The sequence below is a fragment of the Pseudophryne corroboree genome, chromosome 5 (genome assembly GCF_028390025.1).
Source record: "Pseudophryne corroboree isolate aPseCor3 chromosome 5, aPseCor3.hap2, whole genome shotgun sequence".
NCBI classification, from domain to species: Eukaryota; Metazoa; Chordata; class Amphibia; order Anura; family Myobatrachidae; genus Pseudophryne; species Pseudophryne corroboree.
The window spans coordinates 763679151-763699730 of record NC_086448.1 but is presented as its reverse complement, the minus strand read 5'-3'; the positions used below and the strand labels follow the sequence as shown (position 1 = coordinate 763699730).

The following is a 20580-nucleotide window of genomic DNA, read 5'->3' as shown; positions in this document are numbered from 1 at the left end:
GTGTATATGTGATAGGGTATCTAGATTGTAAGCTCCACTGGGGCAGAGACGGATGTCTGATGTGAATGGGCAAATATTCTCTGTAAGGCGCTGCGGAATATGTGTGCGCTATATAAATAACTAAATAAATAAATAAATAATATTTATGGTGGAGGTTTATAAAGTGGAAAGAGATAAACTACTAACCAATCAGCTCCTAACTGCCATTTTACAGGCTGTGGGGTCTATTTACTAAGCCTTCGATGGAGATAAACTGGGAGTGTACAAATGATGCTTCTTTGGTAAAACGCTGTTTAAAAGTATTTATAAGTAAATTTTACCTTATAATAATCATATAAAAGGCCAAGTGCCGCAGCACTGTCTTCATCACCGTTTATACTCATCATCGCCTTTGTTGCTGCTGTCAAAGGGTTTTCCAAATAATTCTTCCAGGCCTCATCCTCACTAGTATACGTCCGCAGGGTATTGAAAGCTGCTTCATTGGAAACCAAGACCACAAGCCTTTTACTATATTGAAGAAAATAATAGGTGTATATTTCAACATCAGATTGTTGTGTTAGAATTCATGGTATCAGTATTTTCATCATAAGGGAAACAATATATGATTAAGTAAGGAACATATATAGAAGTTATTGAGCCCAAAAATAACTTTTTGAAAGAAGTAATACCCGCCATACACAGATCCATTACATAAAGTACAAACGTGCTGAATTCTTAGTCTAAAGCTACAGAAATCAGCTTCAAAATATAAAAATGTGAAATGGCCAAATGCTAAGAATAAGTAGAAAAGCGGTATTTAAGAAAATATAAGTCTCGGGTTGGAGAACCACTTTTAGATAATCCAGGTTGCATTACAGATCCAACCGGAAATTTACGATCGGCCCGCGGGCGTATGTGTAGCGCTCGTCCTGCGCAATGCGCCCGCACTTTCTGCGGGGGTGTGTGTGCAGAAAATGCGATTGCCTCTGCCTGTCAATCAGGCAGAGACAGCCGCGGGGCAAGGAGGGGGGTGCGGGTAACATTCCATTTCCAGGGAGGAGACGAAGCGTTGCGGGGGCGGTGCGATGCGAGTGGGGGTGGAGGCGGCTGAACAGGGGCGTGATCACGGTGGCTGCGTGGCAGCTGCCACGATGAAGAACGTAGCGGCGGGACTCCTGCGGGCGCAGCTAAGCTGTGCCGGCATGAGCCGTCCTCTGTTTCTGCTCTGTTTCTGCTAACAAGCAGAAATTGCGATGCGATCACAATTTCTGCTTGTTGAAGGTGGGGGGGGGGGGGGGGGGGGGGGGGCGGCGGTCAGCAAGCTGGGCGGCCTTGCCCAGCAATGGGTGGCCCCCTGCGTGCTAGGAAAAGGATAGCAAATCCCGCTAATTAGCAGAATTTGCTATCCTTACAGAATTAGGCCCTGTATCTTTTGAACAGCAAATTTCATGCAAAACATTAATAACAAGTTTAACAAATGTACTTAGAACATTTTTATAAATGCTTAAAAAGGGTCTTTTTGAATTTCCTTTTTTGTAATATAATGATTGTTAGTTGTAAATCGATTCAAGCAAAATATACCGCAATGGCATGGATACTTGTAGAAATCAGATTACAGGAGACTCACTAGTCTCTAAAGCTCAGAAAAAAGTGACAATCATTGCCAAGTCATAAGGAGGGGTAAATCCAATCAAGGCCTTACAAAATACAGCAGAATATAATTTTGGGGACATTTCTGAAGACTGGTGCTCCTTACAGCCATGGGAAAGTTACAAAAATAATAGTTGTCCATGAGTTGTTCTGCACTGAGCTGCCCCAAGAACTTGTGTACTCCATGACACAACTATGAGAGGTGAATGAGCTAAGCAGTTTTTAAATACACCACACGGATAGCTTGTAGTTGTTTTTATTATTATTATTATCATCATCATCATCATCATCATCATCATCAATAGTTGCCTGACCCATTGTTATACTTAATCAAAATCAACCTAAGTTGAAAAATCAATTATTTCTGAAACCGTAGAAAAACAAACAAAAAAACATATACAGTATCTGAATAAAGTTTTACAGAGAAAAAGTACTAATAAACTGATAATTTAGCATGTCTATTCAGCAATGCATATATTAATTTTAAGCATGTAAGATTAATGTTTGAATAAATGGATCACATCTCCCAAAATCGAGATGCTAACTTATGACCCCAATAAACAGTGGTCCTTTAGCTAACTTTGTGTGTTTGTGTTCAGGGCCAGGCTGTGCCCCATGTGTTCATAAATATAAGGACTGTGAGTCCACAGTGTGAGCTGTCATTTGTGAAAAAAAAAGTAACTTTTTTTGTACAACTTGTGTATTCAATAAAGCCACGGAGGTGTCGTGCCCCACTGTGTTAATAAATATAAGCACTGAGTCTATATGGATCATGATGAGTCGATGGAAGAGAAGGGGCAGCAACCAAGTACTAGTGCTGTGGCTGCTGCCAGTCATGATAGTACTACAATATCTAGTAAAGGTGGTCCAGGGGGCAGAGAGTTTAGGAAAGGGCACCTGAAATTAAAATCTTTTACAATGTTAAAAAAAATGGGTAGAGGTGTCACATTAAGAACTGACAAATCAGCCCCCCCCTATCCCCCCCCCCCCCCCCAAAAAAAAAAAAAAAAAAGCGTGAAAGTGTAACCGGATGAGGTGGATATTTATGTACTAACTAACATTAATAAGGATAATGGGGAAGAGGATGTTCATGGTGTTGTTTAAGTTAGCCACCAGTTGCCCAGTTGCAGCAGTTCTTGTTTAATGTTTGTGAAGACATCTGCTCCATTTGTCAGGCCAAAGTTAGTAGAGGTAAGGACGTTAACCATGTAGGTACACCCTCCATATTATATAATTTGCAGCGAGTTTATGAAATGTATTTTACTAAATTATAATAATTTATAAAATAATATCAAGCAGTCCAATCTCAGCTACCAGCAGTTTGGACCAGCCCATGCAATCTCCACCACCAACATTCTCATCATCAACCTACTCATTAGTGATCAGAGGTAGTCCTTCCAAAAAACTGGTTTGTGGGGGCCCAAACAAACCAAGCACTTCAGCCACAAAAGTGGCAGTCGCTGAAGTTCTTGGTTTGTTAAACTGTACATGCCCTTTTTAATATCCAACATAAGGTGTGTGGGAGGGCCCAAGGACAATTCCATCTTGCACCGCTTTTCTTTTCTAGCGCTGCTATGTGGCAGTGTTTCAGTGCTATAAACTGTTGTTTCTTTGTGCCGCTGCTCTGTCACTTAGTAATCAGCCAAAATTCACTAAGAAGGAATGTGAGGTTAATAATACTGTAGGAACAAAAAAAAAAAAAACTCCCAAATTCTATGATTTTAGCTTTTTTATCAATTTTAGAAAAAAATACAGATCCAATACCAAAACACGCGAGGGGGAGTTTTGGAAAAAACCAATACCTGACGATGAATTACAACCAAAACCAAAACACGGGTGTCAGCGCACATCTCTAGTACAGAGTTGTATCATGTTATCCATTAATAAAAGCACGAAAACTGGTGACGATCTTTGAACATTCACTAAAATTTTACTTGTAATTCTGAGGCTGCTTCAATATTTTCCCTTGATATTAAAATGGTATTTAAAGAAAAAAAAACTCCTTCTTTAGATACTGGTAAATAAAATAGATTAATTGGGGTGAGAGCCGCCAGGTACCAGGCATGTTGAAAATAAGGGTTATTCCTGCCTGGGTTAACCCTGGGCCAGGTCTGTGTGTCAAACTGCTATTGTAATTGAGGTTTTTTCTTTTTGAAGCATGTGTGTATCTCTTTGATCATCCCAAGCTCTCTTAGCATGCCTACATCATGGGGGTCTGCTGTAACCCTAGAACTTGAGGAAAGCTAGGAAGCGACCCCCTCCTCTACCTCCTCCTGAAAAGCAGATACCCAATCCAGTGGCGAGTCACTAAAGCTGGATACACACTGGACGATATGTTGGCCGATTAGAGCGACATATCAGGTACATCGTCAGTGTGTACCCATGATATGCTCGCTCCCGAGGGTCGCTAGCGTCATCCACCATTGGCCCTGCTGCAGAGCCAACAGGGATGTCGCTAGTGACTACATGCTGCAGAATTTCTTTACCTATCCTCTTTAAAAGGTTGATACATCTCCCCCTTGTCAGTGTGGCTAAGTGTATAATTATTCTGTTGGGTAGAGTTGTTTAACAGGCTCTTTGGGGGAGATTTCTCAAACCTTAGAGAGAGAAAAAGTACTGACAAATCATCTTCTGTCATGTTCAGGCTGTGTTTCATTAATCATAGTTAGGAGCTGTTTGGTTCGTACTTCATCTTCTCCACATCTTAGGCTTAGTACATATGCCCCTTTATCTCTCTCCAAACTTTGAAAAGTCTATCTTCAGGCCAAGTGGCAAGACAGCTAAACATAAACCTGGTATCATCCGTCCTAAGGGAGATCATCGGAACATGTCATGATGTCACTTTTGGCACCTTTCCCAAAGCTTTGAAGAATACCATCTACATGAGGCTTCTGCACTATAGATAGAGGAATATCTTTATATATAGAAGTGACAGCAGAGCAGACTTCCAGTGTTTACTGACAAATGCTCTGCTATGTGTCTTACAAGATAACAATCTCTGGGGAAAGCTGCAGTATCTGTAAAAATCACTGTTAAAGGAAGCAATGTTTTGTTATTCACATTGCAAAGAGCCCTGGGACTGAAGATCTCAGAGATTTCTTCTTTATGGATGAAGAATAATAAATATCTCACATTTAATCATGTGAGACATCTCTCTGTTCTCCAGTTTACTAGTCCAAGACCATACTTGCCCATATGACATCACTAAGAAATCAGCCTGACCTCCACTCCTGATGGAGCAAGGGACCCTTAGACACATCCCTACTTCCCTTTCTGGTTACCCATGGTGGTGCAGATGTGACTATAAGCCTGATTCAGGTCTGGTTGCTATCTGGGAGAAGATGAAATGTTCCTTTGGACGCATTGAGACTGCAGACATCAGGTGACTGATGGTCTGCAGCCATTTGGGGGGCAGGGAGGTGGCTGTGATTTTTATAAAAAAAATAATAATATTAATATCGCCTATATATTTGTCCAGATCTGCGACTCTATGACTTATTTGCTAACGCTGGGCGTGGCTAGAAGCTCTGAGTCATAGAGTCACAGATCAGGATAGGAGAGACCAGGCCTGCAAGTGTGGCGGTACGCTCTGGTACGGTGTACCATTAAGAATCTAGCCGCCGGTACGCCATACCCACGGGCCACCACTCACACACACCATAGCTGCCGTTAGCGGCTATTATTGTAAAATCCGCCGATGTGCTCCTCCTCCCCTTCCCAGCCCGCTGCTGTGTCAGGAAAGGAGAGGAGAGCGCAGTGCGGTCCCGTCCCTCAGTGTTGCTCAGTCAGACTTTGGTCTCTGGTAGCGGCGTGTAGCTTCTCAACTGAGCACCGGTTCATTAGCCAAGTAGAGCTCGCGGACCGGCAGCCGCGGCTCCTGATTGGCTAATAAACCAACTCCTCATTTGACAAGATACACGCCGCCGCCGGAGACCACCAGAGTCTGACTGAGTAGCACTGAGGGATGGGACTGCGCTCCGCTCTCCTCTCCGTCCCCCGACCCTGACACAGCAGCAGCAGGTGATCAGTGGGAGGGAGGTGTGGGGTGGGTGGGGAATATGTATAACTGGCATTGTGGGGCATATCTGGCACTGGGGGCACATGTATATATGGTACTGTGGGGCATATGTATATCTAGCATTGTGGGGCATATGTATAACTGCATTGTGGGGCATATCTGGCACTGGGGGCATATGTTTATATGGTACTGTGGGGCATATGTATATCTGGCATTGTGGGCATATGTATATCTGCATTTTGGGGCATATGTATAACTGGCACTGTGGGGCATATCTGGCACTGTTGGGCATATGTATAACTGGCACTGTGGGGCATATGTATATCTGCCATTGTGGGGCATATGTGGCACTGTGGGGCATATGTTTACCTGGCATTGTGGGGCATATGTATATCTGGCATTATGGGGCATACCTGGCACTGTGGAGCATATGTGTATCTGGCATGATAGACTGCGGAGGGTGCACATCACCGTGACGTCACAGCAGTGCTGTGGGGAGACTACAACTCCCGGCATGCCTTGCGCTGCCAGGAAGGAGCATGGTGGTTGCTGTTTGTGGTGCTGGTGCAGAATGAGAGTCTGTAGTGTGCGGTGTGTGGGGACAATGAAGCTGGTGAGAGGCAAATACCATATACTGTTATGAGGCATAAGCGCGCACACTGTGTATTTGATGTTATATAGGGGAAGGGGCTGTATAGTGATATACTGTATATAAGAGAAATAATCTCCCAACATACACACTGTGTATGTGGTATTTACCAAACATTTGTCTTTATACCTACATTATGTACACATAACATATTATTAACACACTAGGTCATTCATCGTGCTCTGTGTCCGCTCTTCACGCTGTCACAAGGCCTACGCCCCCTTGACCATCACATGCCCTTTGGCCGTAAAATATTCAACCACTAACAACATTATGCTTGAAGGTAATACTCCATATTATACAAACATTGCCCGCCCAAAGGATGTGCAAGGGTTAAGGGGGCATGACGGTGTGAAGAGTGCCCGTAGGGCACAATGAATCACCTAGTATATATATATATATATATATATATATTTGGGGATGTTTTGCACCCCACCTCTCAATCCTGTGTCCATAGCATACCTCCGAACTGTCCCCATTTTTTGGGCACTGTCCCACCTGCAGGGGCGCAGTGTTTCGCGGTGAATAGGTGCTATTCACAGGAGACAGAGGGGCTGGGGCATGCCAGCAGCTTATAGAGCACTGGGAATGCCTCCAAAGTGATGAAAATGGGAGGCATGGGTGAATCAGAAGTCCACAGAATTCAGAACGATGGTAAAGAATTCTTTTATATGTTGAATAATGAAAACTAGGAACATTTACATGGAAAAACGAAGAAAAAAAAAAAAAATCCATCCAAAATATAATCTTTATCTTTGCAGTGCAATGATGGAGCGGTCAGGAGTATGAATAAATCAAGTAAAGGCTTCAAGTAAAGGCTCTATTAGAAGAAACACATTTTATTTCCACATCTATACCAGTGGTTCTCCGCTCCAGTACTCAAGTGCCTCCAACAAGTAATTTCTTCAATCATGCACAGGTCAGTTAATGGATGTTGCTGGGTCAGTAATTATCCCATCTGCTTCCACAGACCGAAATCCTGAAATCATGACCTGTTGGAAAACTTGATGGGTGAGGTTGGGAACAGAGCCTGCATAGGCAAACTAGGCAAATGCCTAAGGCATTTGGCATGCCTAGGGGCACAAGCAGATTCTGCTGATTAAAATGATATGCGGTATGCCTATATTCTGTGTGTGATTACAGCTGTATCTGCATACGAAATGCTACGTTAAAGTGTTTTCCTGGAAATCACTGTAACGTAGCATTTTGTATGCAGATACAGCCACAGTCGCACACAGAATATAGGCATGCCACGTATAATTTTATTCAGCAGAAGCTGCTTGTGCATCCTAGCCACATAGTAATGCAAATAAGATGGATTTTCATCAAAAAAGGCGCCCGATATTAGCGGAGCTGCCAGTTGACTCATGCCAGGCATCTCCTGCTGCATGGCGTATTGAGGCAAGATGTATGAGGACACATCTGTATCCAAGCAGAGGCAGAGGTCACAGTGTTAGCGGCCATGTGAGTGCTGTGTGTGGGTGGGTTGGTTGTGCAGTAGTGTTCGGTGTGTGTGTAAGGGGCATTGTGTGTGTCATGTATAAATGCATTAATAATATACGGCAAATGTGTAAGGGGCACTATGTGTGTCATTATGTGTATAAGGGCATTAATAAAGGCTGACATAATGTAAGGTGCATTGTTTATAAAAGAAATTAATAATGTGTGTCAAGGGCCTAATTCAGTATGGACAGCAAATTCTGCAATCCAACCTGAATTAGCCCCCATATGCGTAAGGGACATTACTGTGTGGTATATGTATAAATGCATTACTAATGTGTGGCATTATGTGTATAAGGTGCTCTACTGTGTGGCGTAACGTATAGAAAGGGCACTACTGTGTGGTGTAATGTGAATAAAGAGCAATATGGTGTGGTGTAATGTGAATAAAGAGCAATTTAGTGTGATGTAATGTGAATAAGGGTCACTACTGTGTGGTGTAATTTGAATTGGGGGTACTATTGTGTGGCCATGCTCCTTCCCAGCAAAAACAAACACCTTTTTGGGCTGGTTGCCGAATGTGCACACTGTTCCTATTTAAAATATAGGGGGTAGGAACACCAAAATGAGGACTGCTATGGGTGACGGGTGATGGCGCTGGGAAAGGAGCGCATGGTCAGAGGCGGAACTAGAATTGGTGCTAGGGGGCACCAGCCAAAATCTTGCCTAGGGCATCAAATCGGTTAGGGCCGGCTCTGGTTGGGAACCAACAGGAGCGATTATGTTGCAACCGTAAGTGCGGCTATATGCTGCGCCTATGGAACCACCGGACTCATAGATTTTGCTTGCGCGTACAAAAACCCACAAGTCTGCCGCAAGATTGGGCTGCGTTTCTATGGCGTTGCAATGGCAACTTGCCCCTAATGGAATTGACCCCTCAATATGGTCTGATGATAGAGGGACCAGTGGTTTGGCAAATAAAGATCTGTAATCAAATAGACAGTAGCGATATCCTGATATCCTTTCACATATCCTGGCTGATTGCTGAAATAACAAATAGGTCATTCCCTTGACCTAAACATGATAAAATTCTGGCCTCAGTTTTTGCTTTTGGATGTGTGTAAACAAGTCTTATTATGAGACAGTAGACGAATACAGATAATTACTGTATTTCAAAATAAACACGTTTCCCCGTCCAGAAGAGCAGTGTCTGTCCGCCACACTTGATGCCAAGTTATGTTTAGTTGAAAAGATTAAGTAAACTCATTTTAGAAGCAGATAATGTACTGATAAGGCATGGGAGTCAGATAAAGCGCAAGGTGGCATATTCAGTATAACCTGGGCTGTGAGCAGCTACTGTACCCGAGTAGCAGAACTCACCAGCGTGTAGGAGGGAGACATAAAAGCTGCCAGCTGGCTCTGTCACAGATTCTCTGATCCATAACGTTCAAAAACGATTTACAATGTAGAGCTTGCATATTCCATTTATAATGACTGTTTTACATGTCTTCTGATAGATAGGCACTCTCAATATTTATTAAAGAAATTACAGCATTATTGTTGTGTAGCGGTTTATTATTTTCACCTCTTTTTTGTCTCCTGTCAGGGGCATCTTAAGAGAGTAGGAGGTCCGTGTGCAGTCTTCATTTGGGCCCCCTCTTTATAGCCAGCATCGCAGTGGAACTCTGAGCACTAGGACCCTTGCGCTGTACCAGAGTCCAGTGAGCATGCGCAGGTCTCCAGGAAAATGATGTGGCAGCCATTTTACTGGAGATTTCTGTACCACGCATGCTGAAAACTCTGGGAAAATGGCTACAGCGCCATTTTCCCGCTGATCTGTGCAGCGCTGCTGCCACCGTAGCAGGACTCCGGAGGGGTATTATAAAATGGGGGGTACCCATGCACCCATTATTAATACATCACTGTCTCCTGTACAGTTGAATCCACCCTGTTGCTAACTATATGCAGATACATATGTGTCCTCACTTACTGTGGCTTCAGTGGTGCCAAATATCCGCTTTCGGCATGCCAGCCCCTGCGCCAAGCATTTTTCTTACTCAAAATATACATCTTATTCACATATATAAAAACGGAGACTGAAAAAACGACATTGCTAGCATATATTGATCAGTTGGATGTGTGACAATTGTATATATGTGTGTGATACAGGGGGATATGTATCAAATGTGGGAGAGATATAAAGTTCAAACCAATTGACTCCTGACTGTCTTTTTACAGGCTGTGGGGTCTATTCATGAAGCATTGAAAATAGTGGAAAAAAAGACCAGTGGAGAAGTTGCCCATGGCAACCAATCAGCATCTCCCTTACATTTTATAGAGTGTACTTGACAAAGGCTTCTTTCAAAGCTGATTGGTTGCTACTCTGCTGGACCTTTTCTCCACTCTTTTCACTGCTTCATGAATAGACCCCTTGGAGAGAGAAAAATAAGTGGACGGAGATAAAGTACCAGCCAATCAGCTCCTAGATGCCATGTTACAGGCTGTGTTTGAAAAACAACAGTTAGGAGCTGATTGGCAGGTATTTTATCTCCGTCCACTATGGGGTATATGCAATTGCGGTTGACCGCTTTTAAATTCGACACAATTCGACAGTCACATACCCTCCCGCCGGGACCCGAATTCGACATATTCAATAAAAAACGGATTTGACAGTCTCGCTGTCGAAAAACGGACCAATTGACGTATAGTGTGCGTCCTGGATTCGACTTTTTGGACGGCACAAAAGTGTTTAAAAAACCCAGAAAAAAATTGCGTGGGGTCCCCCCTCCTAAGCATAACCAGCCTCGGGCTCTTCGAGCCGGTCCTGGTTGTAAAAATAAGGGGGGAAAGTTGACAGGGTTCCCCCGTATTTTTACAACCAGCATCGGGCTCTGCGTCCAGTCCTGGTGCAAAAAATACGGGGGACAAATAGCGTAGGGGTCCCCTGTATTTTTAACACCAGCACCAGGCTCCACTAGCTGGAGAGATAATGCCACAGCCGGGGGATACTTTTATACTGGTCCCTGCGGCCGTGGCATTAAATCCCCAACTAGTCACCCCTGGCTGGGGTACCCTGGAGGAATGGGGACCCCTTAAATCAAGGGGTTCGCCCCTCCAGCCACCCAAGGGCCAGGGGTGAAGCCCGAGGCTGTCCCCCCCATCCAAGGGCTGCGGATGGGGGGCCGATAGCCTTGTGTCAAATAGAAGAGTATTGTTTTTTGTAGCAAGCCTCCCCCGCATGCTGGTACTTGGAGAACCACAAGTACCAGCATGCGGGGGGGAAACGGGCCCGCTGGTACCTGTAGTTCTACTGCAAAAAAATACCCAAATAAAAACAGTACACAGACACCGTGAAAGTAAAACTTTATTACATACATGCATACCGACACACACATATTTACCTATGTTGACACGAGGTTCGGTCCACTTCTCCAAGTAGAATTCACGGTGTACCTGAAAATAAAATTATACTCACCAAAATCCAGTGTAGATCCATCCTTTTCTGTTTTGTAATCCACGTACTGTTTTTATTTGGGTATTTTTTTTTCAGTAGAACTACAGGTACCAGCGGGCCAGTTTCCCCCCGCATGCTGGTACTTGTGGTTCTCCAAGTACCAGCTTGCGGGGGAGGCTTGCTGGGACTTGTAGTTCTGCTACAAAAAACAATACTCTTATTTGACACAAGGCTATCAGCCCCCCATCCGCAGCCCTTGGATGGGGGTGGACAGCCTCGGGCTTCACCCCTGGCCCTTGGGTGGCTGGAGGGGGTAGACCCCTTGATTTAAGGGGTCCCCACTCCTCCAGGGTACCCCGGCCAGGGGTGACTAGTTGGGGATTTAATGCCACGGCCGCAGGGACCGGTATAAAAGTGTCCCCCGGCTGTGGCATTATCTCTCCAGCTAGTGGAGCCCGGTGCTGGTGTTGAAAATACGGGGGACCCCTACGTCTTTTGTCCCCCATATTTTTTGCACCAGGACCGGACGCAGAGCCCGGTGCTGGTTGTAAAGATACGGGGGATCCCCTGTCAATTTTTCCCCCGTATTTTTACAACCAGGACCGGCTCGAAGAGCCTGAGGCTGGTTATGCTTAGAAGGGGGGACCCCACGCATTTTTTTTCATGATTTTTAACCCATTCCCACTAAAAAAACATGCTCTGATCTCTCCATATTATTTTAGTCAGCAAAAAAAAAATATATATTCTTTTAGAAAAAATGTATAAATAATACTTGTGGCTCCTAATAGACAAACCAAGTAGATAATCCCTTCTAATATAAATAGATATGCTATTAGCAACAAAAAAAACCCACAAAAAACATGTTTTTAAAAATTTTTATTAGATCCCGCCAGCAAAATGAGGCGGACTGAAATTGACAAAATGACTGTCGAAAAGCACTGTTGTCGAATTGACATTCTTCAATTGAATATACTTTTGTCGAAAAGCCGCATTTTTACCATTGCAGACATGTCGAATTTAACAACTGTCGAATTTCAAAAAGTCGAATCTGAAACGTCCGTTTTTTTGTTGAAAAGTACTGTATTGCATTGTCAAATTTTTTTTGGTGTCGAAAATGCCCCGTTTTTCGACATTTGCGGCAATTCGACCGCAATTGTATATACCCCTATATCTCTCTTCAAGGCTTAAGGGCCCCAGACACTTATGCAACATGTCCGACCGTCATGTCGCAGACGATCACCCCGGCAGCCTCCCGGGTGTCAGGATCGCCCAAGATACATCGTATGCTGTCCTTTTGCATACAATATATCTTAGGCGATCTCAGCCATGCCTGCAGGGTCGGACATGATCGCTAGTGCAGCACGTTCAATCTGGAGGATCCGATCCGATGTTCCCGGGAACGCGCATCAGATCGGATCGGATAGATCTCCAAAACGCCCGATTTCACCCGATATATCGGGCCGAATGCCCGAAATCGGATGAAATCGGGCATTATCGTTCTAGTGTATGGGGCCCTTTAGGGGTCTATTCATGAAGCAGTGAAAAAAGTGTGGAGAAGTGAGCCATTGGAGAAGTTGCCCATGGCAACCAATCAGCATTGAAGTAACATTTATAATTTGCATACTATACAATTGTACAGAGCAGCTGATTGGTTGCCATGGGCAACTTCTCCAAAGGCTCTCTTCTCCACACTTTTCACTACTTCATGAATAGACCCCTTAGTAAGTAGACCCGTTTGAAATATGTGAGTTGTCATGGTCTTTCCTCACACCAAGTCCCGCTGTGCTTCATCTGTGACTCTGTACTTGTTTAAAACCAATTCCTGTGTCATTAGACTTGCAGCCTAGTGTCTCTGGTACACTGTGACTGACTTTCTGCTGCATCGGCGATGAGACTAAGTCGGTGGCTGCACCTGTCGGAGCATCTCTGACACGCCAGCCGTCTTGCGCTATACAGCATACGGACAACCAGTAAGCGTGGCCTCCTCTGTAATTCTGCAGTACAATAGGAAAGGTGCCATCTAACACTTGCAGAAAGCAATAATCCAAAATTCATCTTTATTTGAAAATGGTTACGTAGGGACATATATTCATTATGACGCATGGAGAAAAACATAACATTATTAGATGTGGGTGTTTTATGGTAGAAAACTCTTAAGAACTTCATAGCAAGTAAACCGGACATTTATGGAAACAATATTGCAGAGCAGGTTGTGTGTGGCCTGGAGTTACACTATAAACTCATGGTTACATTGTCGTACTTCTGATTATTCAAGTTCCATTGTCTCCTATTCACAGAGCCGTCTCGTAACAATGCTGAGTGAGTAAGCACTGACACAGGAATACAATAGCTGGGACATCAGTATTGACATTTAACTCTACTACAAGATTGGAGTCCACACACTGAACATGAATGCTAATGGACCAGACCTGTGCGACCCACATTAATGTCCCCAGCGCACAAATCCAGTGGTTTAGTGGCAGGGGCGCACAGAAGATCCCATGTCAGCGAATGAATATACACACACCAGACATTAGCCAATTGGTTTTACCAGCATGTCACATACATGCCCTGCTACATTGGAGTACCAGCCAATCAGCTCCTAACTGTCATTTTTCAAACAGACCCTGTAACATGATAGTCAGGAGCTGATTGTATGGTAATTTATCTCCGTCCACTTTATCTCTCTCAGGTCTTAGTACATAGACCCCTAATGCTGGGTACACACTGGCCGAAATATCGGCTGTTTAAATTGTGGGTGTGTTGGCGGGTGTGTACCAGCGATGTCTGTGAACGACGTCATTCACAGACATATCACGTCAGCTGTGCAGCGCAACCGAGAGCCAATATATCGGTGCATTGTGCTGTGTGTACGGGGTGGTCAGCCGACCGCCCATACACTTGTTGCAGAGGCTGCCAGTGACTGACATCATAACGGGCACATGGCACATCAGGCCGCTAATTGGTAAGTGTGTATGTGCTTCCCAATTGTCAGAGAGGTTGGTGGTTCAGCCGGGCGGCGATCCATCATCCTAGTGTGTAGCCAGCATAAGACCAGTGTAGTCAGAAACTAATTAACCAATCAGTATGTTTTTAAGGAAACCAGTGCACTAAGATTAGGGAGGCCAATCCTGGGATCGGGATCGGGAGGATCCCGGGATTTAGAGACAAAAACGTCCGGGATTCAATCCCGGGATTGGAAGCTCCAATCCCAGGGATTGAGGGATCAGCGTTGAGCGTCCTCAGGATGCTCAGAGGCTGCCTGGCTTCCTCCTCCTGGCTCCCCAGCTGCACTGTAACACGCTGCTGGGAGCCGCCGGTAAAGAGATGATGACGTGTCCCACCCGCCCGCCCCCGGTTTCTGGTGAGTTATGTGTGCGGGGAGGGCGGGGCGGCCACACAGGGAAATGACAATCCCGGGGATCCCCACCCCAATCCCGATTCCCAGGATTGAAAAATGGCCCGGGATTGGCCTCCCTAACCAAGATGAACCACTGCATCTGGGATTCCCAAAATATCAAACTAATCACTGGGTTCCAATGTATAGACAGACAACGACTAAGTAGGCAGTTATTAGGTCGACCCCGTATGGTTGACATGCATTAAGTCGACACTGATAAAAAGCCAACATTCATTAGGTTGACACTGGAAAAAGTTGACGGGTACAAAAGGTCAACAGGTACAAAAAGTCAACATGGCAATGGTCAACACATATATGGTCATCACATGTCGACATAACTTTTTGAGTGTTTTGTGCATTATTTACACCTATTTCATACCTTACCATCCACACGGACTACAATTGGGAATAGTAACCTGCGAGAGGGCGTGGTACACTAATTGGGGTTCCCTGTGTTCTGACACCAGAAAAAAAAAAGTCGACCTTTTTTGTGTCAACCTTTTGTCCCCTTCAACCTTTTCCTGTGTCAACTTTTTGTCAGTGTCGGCCTAATGCATATCGACCGTATGAAGTTGACCTAATGACTGTGATCGGGTACTGTAGGCAATTCCATAAATGTTGTAGATCTTCTAGATCCACACCACACTCCACGCTTGTGCAGATTAGGATATACTGTAGTACTGCTTGCTAGACTGAGCATAAAAAAGTCTAGAAAATAAATAATATGTTTATGCAAGTAAAAATTAACACGGTCGGGTCAATAGTATTTTTAAAACTTGCTGGACCAGCCACAGCGGATGGAGGAATATATGACAAAGGAACTTGAATTGCAAATCAGAAGTAAAATGGTTCCCTGGTGATTCACATCGGTGCACTGTGTAAGTGCACAGTTTGACAAGACTTGTCACTTCAGTCTCCATATGGATGCCAGAGGAAGGAAAATTAAAAAGATAGTGGTATTAATTATCTGTGAAATCCAACATGTTAACCCATAATGAGGAGGCAAGACTTAACATCACTTATACAGAGGTATTTTTAATATTCTTAAAGATTATGGCAGTCAGAAAATCGGCACTAACTCGACCTCAGCGTGTTCGCCCGTATTTTAATCCATTTTCGCCCATGCCTTTTAGTTGTTGTTTTTTTTTCGAATCGGCATGGGCAATAACGGACCCAAAAACTGTTGAAAACGCCTGCAGATTTGACAAAACTTGTGGATCGGCGGCGAATTCGCTGACCCACATGGTTTTTCGCCCGTGCTGATTTTTCGACAAGTCCAAAAACTGGCACGGGCATTGAATAGGTCAAATGTAAATTTGACCTAAAAACAGGTGAAAAGTGCCGTGTTTTCAACTGGTCAAAAAAAGGCACTAATTGAATACCCCCCATAGTAGATGACGACTTTGTGGAGTGCTTTTTTAAGATGAAATGGGTACATCTATCCCAATTCATCTTCCTGGTTTGTTCAATCCCACAGAATTCACCTTACGCTTCAGAGTCCAGGAAAAAAAAGTGCAATGAAACATTTCCCGCATTCTGCAGTTAGAACTGGTAACATGGAAATACTTCAAAACTCAAATATAAAAAATCAAACATTCCAAACTAAGCAAATACACTGAACTCCATTCTGCTCTGTCTGTATGTTGTATAATTCGTAACAGCATGAGAATACAATCCACAAGACCAAAACAGCCTACATAGGATTAGTAAATATTGCATGTTAATTTAAAATTAACATAATTTTCTAGATCCACAGGGCAGTGAACTGTATTGAATTGTATATGTAAAATTGTATTATTACTACGCGAAAATATATGCGAAACTGGCCAATGACTTAAGGTGCCCATACACCAGAAAGAGGCCTTGCATGCCATGTACTCAGTCGCATACGATACCCCTTCAACTTCCCACCAGCTCCTGGAAGCTCCTGGACTCACGATAACGTGAGTCCAGGTTCTTCTACTCATGATGTGCTAACGACAGATTGCGTGTGATCTATCATTACAGCACCTCATCACAAGTGACAGGGCCAGACCTTACCTGCTGCAGGTAAGACCTGGAAACCCTACTTATGACCTCTGGGAATGCGCCTCAGATCGTAATCGTAAGTCGACCACATACAATGTGACCCATTTACTCGCGATACATCAGGCCGATGCGTCGCTATCATGCCAAAAGGCAAGATATCGTCCTAGTGTATGTGCACCTTAAGGGCAGGCAGTAAATCTGACTGTCTACTTTGGTTCTTTACAACCAAGATAACGGATAACAATCCAATAAATTGATTTGGATAGGCACAGAGAAAAGACCTGGTGACCTAGAATGACCAAGAAGTATCCCATGTTTGAAAACAAAAAATTTCAAAGGCACATTAATCAATAATACTTAGAAGAATCAGCCTAAAAGGTAAGGGGGAGAGTTATTAAAGCTTGGAGAAAGATAAAAGGACCAACCAATCAGCTCTGGTCATATTTTAAAACACAGCCTGTAAAATGACAGTTGGAAGCTGACAGGTTAGTACCTTATTGTTCTCCACTTTATCTCTCTCCAAACTTTGATAAATCTATGCCTAAATCTTTAGATGCCCGTATGTAAAATGTAAATTATACAGCATCAGTCCCAATGTTGGTTTAGGACCCTAATACAAACTAATTTAGCTGAATACGTTGCCTTGTGTTTCTCCCAAATCAATAGAGAAGGATTGCAGCAATCTGGAAGATGACTGTATTATTCTTTTTTTTTCAATATAAGTTGCCTGATGTGTACAGCATATATGGCTGGGTTTAGAAAGTTAGAGACGAAACTGAATCAGATGTCTTACTATAATTTTGACATCACCATTAATAAGAAAAAATTAAAATAAAAAGTTTCTTCAAAACTGATAATTTCCTAATGAGGTTTATAAAAAGGTCCAAGATTTGCAATTCTATTCACCAGCAGGAATACTGTAATAGGCTAATTACATATTGTGTACACACTCCATTGGATGCCGCCATTGTTTGGCTACACCTAGGCATCCAGTAATGGACCAAGAACCATTTAAGGCCATTTCTCGATCCTCAGGTATAACAAGTTGTTTTAAGGGCCAGTTGCTGTGATGTCATAGGAACATGGTCCCAGGTTAAAGCATGGGAGACCTTATTTGTGTGTCCCATGAATACAGCGCTGCATAAAGGAAATATGATGCGAGGAAAATGCCTCTTTTCAAAGCTTTATCTCAAATATCTTAAAAAGTTGCTAAAGCCTTAGGAATTTTGGGCCTAATTCCCCTGCTGAAATGTGAGCGCACTACTGAACAGAGATGTGCTCGCATATTAAAGGTAGCCCCTTGCCTTCGCATTCTAGCTGCAAAGGCAGTCGCCAAGCCACCATGTTTTGGGTCGCAGCAGCTGTGTTGACATTACGCAACCACCGCCGCCCACCTGGCAAAGTTCCAGACACGCTCCCCACCCTCCACCTCAATGCTACAACACCACCCCCCACCGGGACTAAGATTGCGAGTGCGTGTGATCACAATCTAAGTCCTCGCACATGCAGGGGCATGCATGCATGTGCAGAAGTGCGGAAATCGCCGAATAGCAATTTCCGCACTTCAGCGTTTAAAGCGGAATTAGACCAAGGCAGAGACGAAACAAGAAGAGTGAGTATGACACAGAGTGGATATTGGGAGAGTTGTAAAAGTGTATTAGTGTGAGTAGTATAGGTAGGAGTAGGGTAGGTGTGAGGGTGTATTAGTGTGAGTAGTATAGATAGGAGTAGGGTAGGTATGAGGGAGCATTAGCGAGGGTAGTATAGGTAGGAGTAGGGTAAGTATGAGTGAGCATTAGTGTGGGTAGTATAGGTAGGAGTAGGGTCAGTATGAGGGATTATTAGTGTGAGTAGTATAGGTGGGAGTAGGGTAGGTATGAGGTAGCATTAGTGTGTGTAGTATAGGTGGGAGTAGGGTTGGTATGAGGGAGCATTAAAGAGGGTAGTGTAGGTAGGAGTAGGGTAAGTATGAGGGAGCATTAGTGTGGGTAGTGTAGGTGGGAGTATGGTAAGTATGAGGGAGCATTAGTGTGGGTAGTGTAGGTGGGAGTAGGGTAAGTATGAGGGAGCATTAGTGTGGGTAGTGTAGGTGGGAGTAGGGTAAGTATGAGGGAGCATTAGTGTGGGTAGTATAGGTGGGAGTTGGGTAGGGGTGAGGGAGCATTAGTGAGGGTAGTACAGGTCGAGTAGGGTAAGGATGAGGGAGTATTAGTGTGGGTAGTGTAGGTGGGACTAGGGTAAGTATGAGGGAGCATTAGTGTGGGTAGTATAGGTTGGCATTCGGTAGGTATGAGGGAGCATTAGTGAGGGTAGTATAGGTGGGAGTAGGGTAGGGGTGAGGGAGCATTAGTGAGTGTAGTATAGGTGGGAGTAGGGTAGGGGTGAGGGAGCATTAGTGAGTGTAGTATAGGTGGGAGTAGGGTAGGGGTGAGGGAGCATTAGTGAGTGTAGTATAGGTGGAAGTAGGGTAGGTGCGAAGGAGCATTAGTGTGGGTAGTATAGTTAGGAGTAAGGTAGGTATGAGGGAGCATTAGTGTTGGTAGTATAGGTGGGAGTAGGGTAGGGGTGAGGGAGCAATAGTGAGGGTAGTATAGATGGGAGTAGGGTAGGTGTGAGGGAGCATTAGTGAGATGATACGATACGATACATTTATTGTCATTATCAAACAAAAGTTGACAACGAAATTCAATCTGTACAACAGACCAAACGATGATACAAAAGTAGAACATAGGTATAAAGGAGCACACAATAACCCACATTAAAGAGATGACACATTATTCACAATGAGTGTTTAGCATGCGCATGGCAGTTGGAAAGAAGCTGTTCCGTAGACGATTTGTGTGTGCCTTTAAAGATCTCAAACGCTTACCAGAGGGCGACTTAGTAAAAAGATAAGCAGATGGATGGCTAGAATCAGACAGTATACTCCTAAATTTATTTAGCAATCTTGCTGCAAAGAGATCTTTAACAGTTTGCAGCTAGACCCCAGTAATTTTACCAGCTGAGCGAACCAAGCGCTCTAACGCTCCTTGCTCACAGATGGTACAGTTTCCGTACCAAACTATGATTCCATAAGTTAAGTTAAAACACTCTCAATAGCACATCTATAAAAATTCATTAACTTATCAATGCCCACACCTGCAATACTACCTGTGAGAGTAGTATACGTGGTAGTAGGGTAGGTGTGAAGGAGCATTAGTGTGGGTAGTATAGGTGGGAGTAGGGTAGGGGTGAGGGAGCATTAGTGAGGGTAGTATAGGTGGGAGTAGGGTAGGTATGAGGGAGCATTAGTGAGAGTAGTATAGGTGGGAGTAAGGTAGATGGGAGGGAGCATTAGTGAGGGTAGTATGGTAGGTATGAGGGAGCATTAGTGAGAGTAGTATAGGTGGGAGTAAGGTAGGGGTGAGGGAGCATTAGTGAGGGTAGTATAGATGGAGTAGGATAGGTGTGAGGGAGCATTAGTGAGAGTAGTATAGGTGGGAGTAGGGTAGGTTTGAGGGAGCATTAGGGTTGGTAGTATAGGTGGGAGAAGGGTAGGTATGAGGGAGCATTAGTGAGAGTAGTATAGGTGGGAGTAAGGTAGGGGTGAGGGAGCATTAGTGAGAGTAGTATAGATGGGAGTAGGATAGGTGTGAGAGAGTATTAGTGAGGGTAGTATAGGCGGGAGCAGGGTAGGGGTGAGGGAGCATTAGTGTGAGTAGTATAGGTAGGAGTAGGGTAGGTATGAGGGAGCATTAGTGAGAGTAGTATAGGTGGGAGTATGGTAGGTGTGAGGGAGCATTAGTGAGAGTAGTATAGGTGAGAGTAGGGTAGGTGTGAGGGAGCATTAGTGAGGGTAGTATAGGTGGGAGCAGGGTAGGGGCGAGGGAGCATTAGTGTGAGTAGTATAGGTAGGAGTAGGGTAGGTATGAGGAAGCATTAGTGTGGGTAGGATAGGTGGGAATGGAGTTGGTGTGAGGAAG

At 44.1% G+C, this 20580-nt stretch overlaps 1 protein-coding gene across 1 annotated transcript in view; it reads right to left on the bottom strand.

The window, feature by feature from the left end:
* GRHL2 (grainyhead like transcription factor 2) overlaps positions 1-20580 on the bottom strand; it is a 144280-nt gene that overhangs the window by 81434 nt on the left and 42266 nt on the right. Inside the window, exon 2 of the mRNA XM_063924214.1 lies at positions 321-507. Within this exon, the coding sequence (XP_063780284.1) occupies positions 321-507 (187 nt within the window). The remainder of the gene's footprint in view (positions 1-320; positions 508-20580) is intronic.